Source organism: Cololabis saira, chromosome 1 (assembly GCF_033807715.1).
Source record: "Cololabis saira isolate AMF1-May2022 chromosome 1, fColSai1.1, whole genome shotgun sequence".
NCBI lineage: Eukaryota > Metazoa > Chordata > Actinopteri > Beloniformes > Belonidae > Cololabis > Cololabis saira.
The window spans coordinates 42177517-42190016 of NC_084587.1; the positions used below are offsets into that span (position 1 = coordinate 42177517).

General features: G+C 47.9%; 2 protein-coding genes across 6 annotated transcripts in view; one reads left to right on the top strand and one right to left on the bottom strand.

Annotated features, from left to right (window-relative positions):
- Positions 1-8794, top strand: part of LOC133453204 (fibrinogen-like protein 1) — a 10837-nt gene extending 2043 nt beyond the window's left edge. The window contains exons 2-7 of the mRNA XM_061733083.1: positions 108-276; positions 701-860; positions 950-1047; positions 1122-1210; positions 6977-7188; positions 8557-8794. Coding sequence (XP_061589067.1) covers positions 108-276; positions 701-860; positions 950-1047; positions 1122-1210; positions 6977-7188; positions 8557-8791 — 963 coding nt within the window. The 3' untranslated portion in view covers positions 8792-8794. The remainder of the gene's footprint in view (positions 1-107; positions 277-700; positions 861-949; positions 1048-1121; positions 1211-6976; positions 7189-8556) is intronic.
- A 74-nt stretch (positions 8795-8868) lies between these two features.
- LOC133446162 (microtubule-associated tumor suppressor 1 homolog) overlaps positions 8869-12500 on the bottom strand; it is a 64315-nt gene continuing 60683 nt past the window's right edge. For all 5 annotated transcript variants that reach the window (XM_061724065.1, XM_061724082.1, XM_061724043.1 and 2 more), the window contains exons 13-18: positions 11728-11833; positions 11568-11641; positions 11382-11480; positions 11034-11150; positions 10851-10948; positions 8869-9774 (exon numbers count right to left, since the gene is read on the bottom strand). In XM_061724065.1, the coding sequence (XP_061580049.1) occupies positions 9561-9774; positions 10851-10948; positions 11034-11150; positions 11382-11480; positions 11568-11641; positions 11728-11833 (708 nt within the window). In that variant the 3' untranslated portion in view covers positions 8869-9560. The remainder of the gene's footprint in view (positions 9775-10850; positions 10949-11033; positions 11151-11381; positions 11481-11567; positions 11642-11727; positions 11834-12500) is intronic.

The window sequence follows — 12500 nt, forward strand, 5'->3', positions numbered from 1 at the left end:
GTGGGACGGCGTTTAGAGGCAGGGGGTCAGTAAAGATGAGGACTGTTCTCGTGGTGAGTAAAAGCAGCTGTGACAGTGGTCCGTCTTCCGTCCGTCTGTCTGTCCAGGCCCCGTTGCCGTGTGAGGAGAGGGTGGTCCGTCTGGAGGCCGAGATCCAAGGCCTGATGAACGTGATCAACGACCAGCACCGCTACATCCTGGAGCTCCACACCAGCCAGTCGGAGCAGCTGCAGCACATCCCCAACACACACCTGGGGCCCAAGAACCTGTACAGAGGTCAGGTGTCCCGGCTCAGAGCCCCGGCGCTCCGCCCTCACCTGTTGTAGCCGTCGTTTCTAAACCGCAGAGTGCCAACACCTGGTTAAACTAACTACAAACCATCCAGGTCGCCGTGTCACCCAGACCTATGATGACCTTCATGAGTCTAAAACTGAAAATATAGTCATCATTTTCATGTTTTACAGCACAAAAGCCTCCAAAACACGGGCATCAAGCCTTTGATTTCCTGTTTTGATTCCTGTCAGGTTATTGATCCTCAAGCTGAAAATGATAAAACAGCTAAATGATAGATAGCAGCCAATCTTTAACTCGCAATTCTGGACTTTTAACTGTTTAAATGTTTAATGTACTGGTGCTGCTATGCCTCCGAATGTCCATACCTGTAAAAACAGCGGTGTGTGTTTCTCCCTCGTGTGTGCAGACTGCTCCGAGGTGTTCGAGGACGGCAACGTGGCGAGCGGGCTGTACGTGATCCGCCCCGACGGCTCCCCGACGGCGCTCAGCGTCTTCTGCGACATGAAAAACGGAGGAGGCTGGACCGTGTTCCAGAGGAGGAAGGACGGGAAGGAGAGCTTCGACAGGTGTGTGTGTGCGCACGGTGACTCAGTACATGGAAGCATGTCTGTACTCTCAGGTACGCGTGTGTGTGTGCATGCGTGCTTGCTTGCAGGGCCTGGGTGGAGTACAAGCACGGCTTCGGAGACCTCTACTCCCCTGAAGGAGAGTTCTGGCTGGGGAACGAGCCTCTGCACCACATCACCTCACAAGGTGCCCGCTCCTGATGCATGCTGGGATGAATGGCATCTCGGTTGCAGGGTTAATAACGCCGACGTGTGTTGCAGGGAAGTACGACCTGCGCATCGACCTGGAGGACCTGAAGGGAAACCAGCGAATCGCCGAGTACAAGAACTTCAGGGTGGACAACGAGCAGGTGAGCAGCGGCGGAAACCAGACACGGGTGGCGTCCTCGGGCCTCATCCTGTGTCCTCAGCGTCCTCTGGGGTCCTCTGGGGTCCTCAGGCGTCTTCAGCCCCCGCCTCCCGTTGAGCGGAAGTTATCCGGATCCTGGAGGACGAAAGGAAGTTTTAGATTAAAACTCCCATCACTGGCCCTGGTCCCCCGTCTGGGTCCTGTCCTCCTCTGGGGTCCTCCTCCTCCCCCTCTAACCTTGCCTTCTCAGTTTCCCACGACAGCGCATGTTGTTTAGACTAGCTCGGTGCTTGTGTTGCTATGGAAACAGCAGCAAGGTCGCCCGGCTGCTCGTGTGAGTGGAGGGGACACCGGACGAGTGCGGCGGGAAGGACACCGCGTTTACCTCAGAGGGTTTCCTGTTGAAGGTTCTGAGGAAGTCGGCCCGCACGAGTCAGACAGGCACGTCACAGGTTCGGCTTTGATTCCTACACGCAGGCCGGAGTCTGGGGTTTGTTGGGTCTGGGCCGCAGCTGCTGCTCTGATAAGCCTGACTTTCTTCTGGGTGACGTGGGTGGCGGTGAGCTCATCTTGTCCCGAGGACACGAGCGGGGAGAAGAACCCCCTGCAGATCTGGGATGAGAGGAAGGACCCGTGTCCTCTGCTCCGGGTCTCCCGGGTCCCCCGGTCAGGGTTAGACCAGGTCTGAGCCCCGTGGAGTCCACATGTACATGTATTTATTTAATTTCTTTAAATTTATTAACATACAGTGCAAACAACGACAAAAGACGACATCAGTTTGTGTGTGTGTGTGTGTGTGTGTGTGTGTGTGTGTGTGTGTGTGTGTGTGTGTGTGTACGTGTAAATAAGATGATGAAAGTATATGCATAAATTGAGAGTATTAATTCAGAGTAAATAAGTAAACAAATAAAGAATTATCATATAGAGTGGTGTAGCACGATATAATATAAATATAGCATAATAATATAGTAATATCTTAATATAACATAATTTTTATAAAATATTATAACATACAACCAAATGATATCACCATACTATAATATATAACAATATAATAATACTATAGTTTAACATCCCATGAGATTTCATAACTTAAAGGAGCTTGAGGCCGGATTGTGGCAAGATTTATGAAAAAAATCTGTATACATTTTAAGTTTTCTAGTAATAATGTCAGATGAAGCGTTTCAAACCAAAAAGAATGTTTCCTCTAGTGTATCTCTCCTTTGCCTTGAACAGGCTGTGTGCTGCAAAATGTGCTGCAATTCGGTCCTGAATTTCCCGCGCTGTCCTGCGGATGTGACGTCACATGACGCTGCATGCACGTTCTCCCCGTTCTCCCGTGCCGGCTTCACTGTTGGCTGCAGTACCCCCGACGGCCGTCGTGGTGAAGGGTGGCACTAGAGAGTCTCATTTCTTAAAAGGAGCCTCAAGCTCCTTTAATATAATAATACACTGTGAAACAATATATCATGATAATGTCAGGAATGATTATTAGAATTAAAATTGGTAATTTATATATTGCAATGAGGGGTGAGGTCAGACCGGGGCGTCAGGGAAGCGAGCAGGAGGGGGGGGTCCCCCCACCAGCAGGGGGGGGTCCCCCCACCAGCAGGAGGTGGGGGTCCCCCCACCAGCAGGAGAGGGGGGTCCCCCCACCAGCAGGAGGTGGGGGTCCCCCCACCAGCAGGAGAGGGGGGTCCCCCCACCAGCAGGAGGCCCCACCAGACTCCAGTTGCCCAACCGGGAGCCCCAGCAAGAGGCAGGTAGGACATGTACATGTAGATGATGTTCAGTGACATTCGGTCAGTCGTCATCAAGTTTATGACGTCAGAAGAAACAACGTTTGTAAGTTTGATTCAATCTTTAACTTCATCTCAGAACATAATCTTCACCAGATTCATCTCTTTAGAACCTGAAAACCTTCTGGATCATTTCTCCAATCAAAACTTTGTATAACTCAGCCGCTGACAAACAAATAAATAAATAAATATCAGAACAGTGAGATCACGCCAGAAACAAACGGGTCGGTCTTCAGCCAAGAACCAGAACTGACCTCAAAAACAGCGTCAGAGGTTCAACCTTCACCGGTTCTGTACCAGAGGGTCCATCTATGCCGGCGGTGCACGGTCAGTCCTGGTCTAGGTTCCTCTCATTTTCATTTTCTTCAAGTGGTCCAAATGTCTTAGCGTATAGTTCCTGCCGTGAGGACGGAGATGCGTCCTGTTGACACGTCTCATTCTTTAAGAGTCTTCATCCTTGTATTTGGGATTCTTGACCTCAAACTTGTCCAGACTGCAGGTTCCAGATGTTTCCACAGATGTCCAACAGGATGTAGATCAGGACTCATAGAAGGACACTTCAGAACAGCCCAGTGTTTGGTTCTGAGTGGTTCTCAGCTGGTTCTAGTTGTGTGTTTTGGGTCCTTGTCCTGTTGGAGGACCCGTGGCCTACGACTGAGACCAAGCTCTCCTACTCTGGACAGCACATTTGTCTCCAAAATGTCTTGATGGTCTTGAGATTTCATCCTACCCAGTACTGGAGTTGAGGGGGGATGAGGGGTGATGGCATCCCCCCTGAAATAAAAACGGTCCAAATCATCCCCCCTGTAAAACTGCCATCCCCCCTTTCCATCCCTTATGTCATTTCATCATTGAATGTGGTTTTACTGCTATTTCAACATTTAGAGTCATCACCAGAAAAATAACTTATTTGACAATTTTCACTTGTTTCAAGTAAATTTTCACTTGAAATAAGTAGGAAAATCTGCCAGTGGGACAAGATTTATCTTCTCATTACAAGCAAAAAAATATTGTTCCACTGGCAGATTTTTCTACTTATTTCAAGTGAAAATCTACTTGAAACAGGTGAAAACTGTTGTTTTTTCCAGTGATGAGTCTTGTTTTAAGTGTAATGAGATTTTTTTTACTAAAATGAGACATTTTAACTAGAAATAAGACAAATATTCTTGTTAAGATTTAGAGTTTTTGCAGTGATCCATTTTACTTATCCTGTGAAGGACAGAGTCTTATTGATAAGTTCAGAAAACTGTTTTTTATTGTTGTGTTTTGATGTATTTGATGTAAGCCCAGTGGATATTTAAAGCTTACAGAAGGCTGCATTTAACTGCTGCTATGTCATTCCTGCAGTATTTCTGCAGGATTTGGTTGTTTTGGTCACTGCTATTATTTGTAATATATTATATTATTTGTAATCAGCACAAATTATCTGTATCCATATGATAAAATCCACCATCCCCCCTGATTTTTTTTTACAACTCGAGTACTGGTCGTACCTGCACAGATTCAACAACCCGGTACCAAACGCAGAAAAGCAGGTCCAGAACAGAACTGAGCCGTCCATGTTCCACAGATCCACTCTTCTTTGTGTCTGTGAACATAGAGCTGATGGGACTGGTCCAAAAGCTCCAGCTTCGTCTCAATTGTCCAAAAGACATTTTCCCAGAAGCTTTGAGGTTTGTGTTTTCTAAAGTTCTTCCAACAGTGGGGTCTTCCTCGGTGGTCCTCTTTGGTTCCAACAGTGATGGATGATTTGACACTGATGGACCTGGAATACTGGTGGAGTTTACCTTGAATCTCTCTGGAAGTTGTTCTGGAGTCTTTGGTTTCCATCCGTACTACGGTCTCTTCAGATTTCATCAGTTGTCCTCCTGTGTCCACGTCCAGGGAGCTTGTTTACAGTCCTGTGGACCCTTAACCTCTGACGGAAACGTCCAACTGTAGTCTCAGGAACATCCAGCTGCTTGGAGACAGTCTTCTAGTCCTCTACATGCTGGTCCAAAAGGTTCTCCCAGATGTCCTCAAACAACTGTCTCCTCCCCTGTCTCTGGCCAGTGCTCAGTGTGGTGGACACATGATAGCAACCAGCAGAGGGACACTTTTAACCCTGTAAATGTTCAGACTGGAGGGCAGACGCCAGTGATAGGACTTGCTTCAGTTTAGCACGTTGCTATGGTTACGTTGTTTCCGCTCTTCCCTGGGGGTTGGGGTTGATGACGTCTGTCCAGACTAGTTCCAGGGTCTCCAGTGACAGGAAGTGGAGCTTCTCACCTGCTCCATGTTGACTTTGTTTCCCTGAAAAAAGGTTTTCCACTCTCTGTGTACATCCTGGCACATCATGTCACTAACACAAATATACTTGGTCACAACGACAGCAGCAGCAGCCAATGCAATCAAAAAACCATCAATGCAAAAAACTAATAAGATTTCAAATTAATAAATACATTAATTAATAAAAAAATTATTCAATGGGAAAAAAGTAAATAAAACAACTAAGTAAATGAATAAACAATGAGAGAAATAGACAATGATTACCTGATACAAACGTATCCGGTACATATGAAATAAGAATAATGTTTAAAAACGGACTAAATAAAAAAATGAATAAACACAGAATAAGACAAAATAAAAACAAATAAGTAAATGATACTAATAAAAATGAAAACAAACTCATCAATAAATAAAACTATACTTGATATTTACCGATTATCATAATTTAATAACCGATTATTAACCAGTTAATAACCGGTTAATAATCGGTTATTAAATTATTGACGTACCAGCCGTCATTGATCAGGATGATCCACATATGCAGAGTTGTTGAACCGGATTTAGAGAATAAAAAGGCAAAAGCATATATGAAAGAAAAAAGAAAGGGAAAGTAAAAAAGGAGAGATTTAAGGAACCTAAAGGAACATACCTATATGTGCGAAATCTAAGATTGGTCTTTTGTAACGTACCAAAGTGTGTCAAACTCTGAAAGGACTGCCAGATGTTGATTTAGGCTGCAGACTTCACCTGTCCAGCACGGTCCCCCTAAATTCCCTCCAAGTTCATGTGGGAGCGGTTCCCTCCAGCAGGAGGACGGAGGACACCGCTGCTGCAGACGTCTGCATGACGCTTCCCACGAGGGCTTCTTCTTCATCAACACCGGCCTCATTTTGGAGATTTGTTCTCTTGATATCTGTTGATGTTGGTTCACCGTAACGCCGCAGAGTCAGAGCTGAAGGCAGAGCTGGCCCAAGCCATAAGCGAACTAAGCGGCTGCTTAGGCCCCATGACCACTAGGGGCTCCCAAGAGTTAAAAAAATAAAAAATAAAATAATTTTTTTATGTGTGAGTGATGATTCATACATTATCAAAGGTATGTTACTGTACAAAAACACAATCATTAATATTATTACATATACAATATTATGTTAACAGACTAGAGTAGTTACAGTAGTGCAAAATATGAATTGATAGATTTTTCTGCAAGTTTGTTAATCTGTTGTTGCTTCCATGGTCTTAATCCCTGTGGATTACAATCTAACTACAACAAAAAGTTCTTACATCTAGTTTTACAAGTGTAATTGTAATGACAAGGAAGAACATGAAATAAGTTTATGGTGGGTGTGTGAATGATCAATAATCAGTATTATTGGCAGTAATAGAGGGACCCAAAATCACAGTTAGCTTAGGGCCCCATGGAGGCTTGGGCCGGCCCTGGATGGAGAGCTGCTTTGGTGCAGATCTGTGAAGGTAAGCTCTAGGTACACTTACCTGAAGTCACAAAGTCCCCCCGTGAAACGTGACGTGGTTCTCCAGAACCGTGTCTGCTCGTAACCGGCAGTGGTGTGAACAACAAGGTATATTTAGTTGGATATTTAACCTGGACCTGGATTCTCTTATCTGTGCGTATTAAACGTCCAGGCGGCTTGTGCGCCGAGCTCTGCCCCAGTGCTTATGCGCGTGTGCTCCGGTTCTTGCAGGACCAGTACCAGCTGCACGTGGGCGAGTACACCGGGGACACCAGGGACATCCGGAACGACGGCGACGTGCTGGGCGACGGCCGCGGCAGCGCCAACAGTCCGTGCGCGGGCGGCATCAAGTTCAGCACCTACGACCATCCCAACGTCATCAACGGAGACCCGGACAAAGCGCGCTGCATCGGACACAGCAAGTCCGGCTGGTGGTTCTGCAGGTAGGGCTGCCAAGCTTTACAAACTAATGGGGCTTTTACACGAGTACCTACCCAGCGTGACTCGACTCGCCACCCCCCGGTTTTGCGCTTTTACACTACGGGTCGAGGTGGGTGGAGGCGTGCTGAATAGATACTTTTTCTGTATCTATTCTGCCGAGGTTCTAAGCGTGCTGAGTCGGGCTGCATCTGACGTCATCACACAACAGGCCACCGATTGGTCGGGGGGTGGAGCCGTCAGACGTTTGAATCAGGAAGCGGGAGTCAGCGCAATAGCTGCTTGCGGCTCTTCATTTTATTTGACAATGGCAGCGCAAAAGTCTGTTTCCTGATCCAACTCTGAGGTGCAGATGTTTATAAACCTGGTGGCTGAGGAGAGAATTAAAAAGGGATGTAGACGGGCGATAAGGAACGACCACATCCACCAGGCGCTGGGTCACTCGCGGCTCCCAGCTGATTTCTCATCAGCGCCGACACAAACAAAAAAAAAGCGTCGTCGCTTGAAGCTTCTCTCACTCTCATTTTTTAACTTGATATCGAACATAAATCACAGACCAAGCAGCACATCTATCATCTCCTCCATCTTCTACATCTTTAGTGTCTTCTCCGTTTAGATCATACAATCAAATACGCCACAGCAGCTTCACTCCAACCTCCTACTTCTGATCTGGGTGTCTAGAAACAAACGAGGGCGAGGTGAGTCGAGTCGTGCTGAGTAGGTACTAGTGTAAAAGCGCCATAAAGTCCGCGTCCTGTATTGAGCTGAAAAGGGATGCACTTTGTCCCGTATTACTGTGAGAGTCAAAAAATAGTCATAAAATGCCAACTGAAGATGGCATTGAACTGTAGCTACAGTCATGGCCTTAGAGGGACAAATATGTTTACAAGTTTTCTACAGACTTTCTGGTTGCACTTTTGTTATTGCACTAGAAATGTGCACTATTACAGCATGGATGTTCTGCTTTATTTCTATTGTTTTATATTAACTTATACAATTTTAAGTTAAGCAGGACAGGTTTCTGTTTAAAAAAGATACTTATTTTATTCAGTTCATTTTGTTATTTTCTATTAAAGTGAATTGCTAGATAATAATTTGTTTTCCATGAGTTCATGGCATTCAAAAATAGGCATCTACAAATTCAATTCAGGTTCGAGTCCAATAGTTAAAAAACCGTTTCATTCACAAAAAAAGGGGCAAATAAAAATTCACCACGCCAGGAAAGGTGAAGGTGGGTTGGCCGGCCCTGCAGATGAGGGTTCCCTTACTCATTCAGGGAGTTAACAACCATATCTGCAGGTGACCCGCGCGCGTCACGCGTCGCATGGCGTCACCACATGCAGGTTAACAAGTCTCTCTCTTGTGCCACGCAGGTGCGACTCGGGGAAGCTGAACGGCCGCTACTACAAGGGGCCGTTCGAGGCGATGACCGACGACGGGGTCACGTGGTACCTGTGGCACGGCTGGTCGTACGCCATCAAGTCCGTGGTGATGATGCTGCGCGCGTCCGACCTCAAGAACCCGCCGCCCATCATCTCGCGGTGGCCGGGCCAGTTCGGCATGGGCATGGCTCCGGACGGCACCATCCACCCGCTTTCCGGCCAGTAGAGCGGCGGGCACGTGGGCACGGGCCCCGCGGCGCCGCGCCCGTCCTCGTGCTGAAATAAACAACGTGTTGCTTCAACTTCTGTCATATTGATTTTATTCTGTGTTGAAAATAAAACAGAACATTTACAACTGAGGCATTTCGGGTTCATTTGAGGTGTTTCAGGACGAAAAGTGACACTTTAGGAATCAGGTTTTTACACATCGACAGATCAGTCGGATTGTCTGATTACTGGGCACAAGGTGACCTTGGTTTCTGGGGGGGGAGGGGGACTGCATATTGGTCTGAACCTGCTCCCGGTCCACATCCAAGGGGGGTTACATTCCACTGAGAACATGAAGGTAGAGGCTGAGAGGAGCTCACATGAACCGAGGCCCGTCCTCCTCGCGGAGGTCCACAGCAGTGATTGAGCTTCGCTCTTTGGGAGAAGCAGTTACGTCTTTAAAAGGCAAAGTAATCCACTGGACCCCCCCCCACGAGCCCCGGTCGCGGCTGCCGCCAGCCCGCGTCCAGCTGAAGTCTGGTTTTTGTCCTCCGCTTCTGAGAACGAGGGATGGGCGGACGTAGAGGAACGGAGAGATGAAGGTGGGGGTGTTGGCGACGCCCGCGCGGCTCTGTACAGACCCTGAGCTGTGCCCGCCGTCCACGTTCCGAGAATCGGGCTCACGCCCGGGCCCGAGGGCATCGTCGCCACGGCGACGCGCTCCCCGCGGCTCAGCGCTGCCGTGACGACGGCGTCGCCGGGGCTCAGGAAGCAGGTTCACCGCGGGGTTATCTGGGCGATAACGGCGCGGCTGTGGGGAAGGAGGCGGAGTTCCGGGGCGAGCCGAACGGCGAGGTGGGCGAGGGCCGGCGCGGGCTCGCCAGCAGGTCGCCGTTGTGCAGCTTCCACAGCAGCTCCTCGTTCTCCATGGACAGACGCTTGTTGACCTTGGACTCCTTCTGCAGCGTCTGCTGCAGGATGGCCTGCTCCGTGGACAGCTGCCTGCAGGGGGAGACGGAGAGCCGTCAGAAGCAGCACCTTCCTGGACCCGTGGGGGCGGCTTATGCCGCTTTTCCACTAGTACCCATTCAGCCCGACTCAACTCGCCTTGGTCCACCAGGGGTCTACGTGTGCCGAGTAGATACTTTTTCTGTAACTACTCTGCCGAGATTCTAAGCTGCATCTGACGTCATCACACTACAGGCCACCGATTGGTCAGGGCGGTTGGCCCAATCGCACAATCGAGTACGTCACAGCAGTTTTGCTCCAACCTGCCTACTTCTGATCTGGGTATTGAAAAGAAAACGAGGGCAAGGCGAGTCGAGTCGGGCTGAGTAGGTACTAGTGTAAAAGAGCCATTAGTATGGGCAGAAATATGTGCCACTAGAAACTGAATTTGAATCATTTATATTTGAATTTGAATTGCTCAACTTGAATAATTGCATTAAAAAACTGAATCTGAATCACATAATTTGAATTTGTATTGTTTAATTTGAATCCTTGCATTGAAAAACTGAATCTACATTCTGCTCTCACAATTCAAATTCAGTTCTTGCAATTCAATTTCAATTCTATATTTCAATTCAATTCTACAAAACGGCAAGATATAAATCTACACTTTGTACACAGAATGGAGAAAACACAATGGGTTTCGAAATATCTAGCTCCCATTGGTCGTTTATGTCGCTGAAAGAAAATAGGTTATAGTAGGCTACGTGAAAAGGAGTTCTTCGCTCACTCAATTGCTGTTCCTCCTGAAGACCCGGATGTCTGGCACAGTAGAATTGAAATTGAATTGCAAGAACTGAATTTGAATTGTGAGAGCAGAATGTAGATTCAGTTTTTCGGAATATAGATTCAGTTTTTCAATGCAAGGATTCAAATTAAACAATACAAATTCAAATTATGTGATTCAGATTCAGTTTTTTGATGAAATTATTCAAGTTGAGCAATTCAAATTCAAATATAAATGATTCAAATTCAGTTTCTAGTGGCACATATTTCTGCCCATACATTAGTCTCACGCCAGAGGCCGGAGCGCCTGCTGCTGCAGGACGGGCGGAGGCAGAGACACGTACCTGGACAGAGCGGCGTGCTTGTCCATCCTGGCCCGGTAGTCCTCATTCTCCTGCGTCACCTTCTTCAGACACTCCTCCAGCTTCACGTTGGTCTCCACCTGCAACACAGCGACACGGCGTCACGCGCCAGCTCCTCAGAACCCGGACTCATCTGGACTCATCTGGACTCATCCCAGCACCTACCAGTTTGTCCATCTCCACGAGCTTCTTGTCCTTCTGGTGCAGCTGGTTGTTCTTCATCTCCAGCACCACCTTCAGGCTCTCCAGCTCCCGCTCCAGGTACACGGTGTGCGAGTCCTTCTGCACAGAACAGGGGGGGGGGGGTTACGGACCTGCTATGAACCAGTTCCACGGTTTTTAGCTCACTTTGATCAGCGTCGGTGTAAAAGTGGAGGATCATTTTACAAACATCTTCCATTGTTCGTCACTGACAAGGTTTTTCAGAAAACTCTTGTGTTCAGTGACAGATGAGATCTGAGAAGACGTCGGCAAGGACACGTCTCAGTGAAAGTTGGCGGCGGCGGCGGTTACCAGGGTTTTGTCTCCGAGGATCTGCTTCCTCCTCTCCTCCTCGGCTCGGAGCTTCTCGCTCAGGTCGTCCTTCTCTGCCGACAGCTCAGATATCTGCTCCTGCAGGACAGTAAAGGCAGGGTAAGTCATCAACCATGTACACAGGTGTGGTTCTGGAGGTGCTGCTGTGGTGCTGGTGGTTCTTACAGAGAGAGAAGTCTCCGTCTCCTTCAGGGTTTTCTGCAGACCCTCCAGCTCCGTCTTCTGGACCTCCTTCAGTTCTGAAACAGGTGGAAACAACCGTCATGAACCGGTCCTGGCCGCGGCCCGTCTGAGCCGCAGAGCTGATGCAGCGTTCCTCACCAACCTTCTATGGAGGCCTGGTACTGCTGTCGGACAGACTCCACCTCCTGGCTGTGGCTCACTTCCTGGTTCTTCCTCTCCACTTCCTGTCGGCTCCTCAGCTCCTCCACCTGCAGAACCCGCCAGACAAAGATGGACGGATTTAACTTGGCCGGAAACACGCCGGTCTTCAGATCAAACACAAACCCAGAAACGCTGGGCAGCGCTGAGACGTAACCATGACAACATGCGTGGAGGCTGAAGGTGGACCGGTGTTCTGCCGATCCTTGCTACCTGCCGAGAATTGCTACTTTGATGTTTTGCGCACGCGCACAGTGGATTTTCAAAGTTTGATTGCCACGCCAATCACTTCTTGCACGATGTAAAATTGATAATATGGGATGTTGAGTATTTGATCCTTCAAAATACACGACCCATGACATGAATTGCATTACACTTTGTGAACATTATATGATAAAGAGAAAAAGAAAAAAAATTCTATCGTTTTATTTGATATTCATTCAGTCATTGGTCTTTATTTAACCAGGCAGGTCATTAAGAACATTCTTATTTACAATGACGGCCTGGCAAGAGACAAGGACAGGAAAGGAAAGGACGGGGTTTAGGGAGTAAAACACAGTAAAAATGTAGCTCTACAAAGGTAGAAAACCATTAGGTAGCATTTTTTGGCAAAGCAGCAGAAATTGGCAGAACACCGGTACTACGAACTGGTACCACACACAGAGGCGGTCTTTGACATGAGCGAGGTTTGTTTGGGGGCGGAGGAACGGTGTGTGT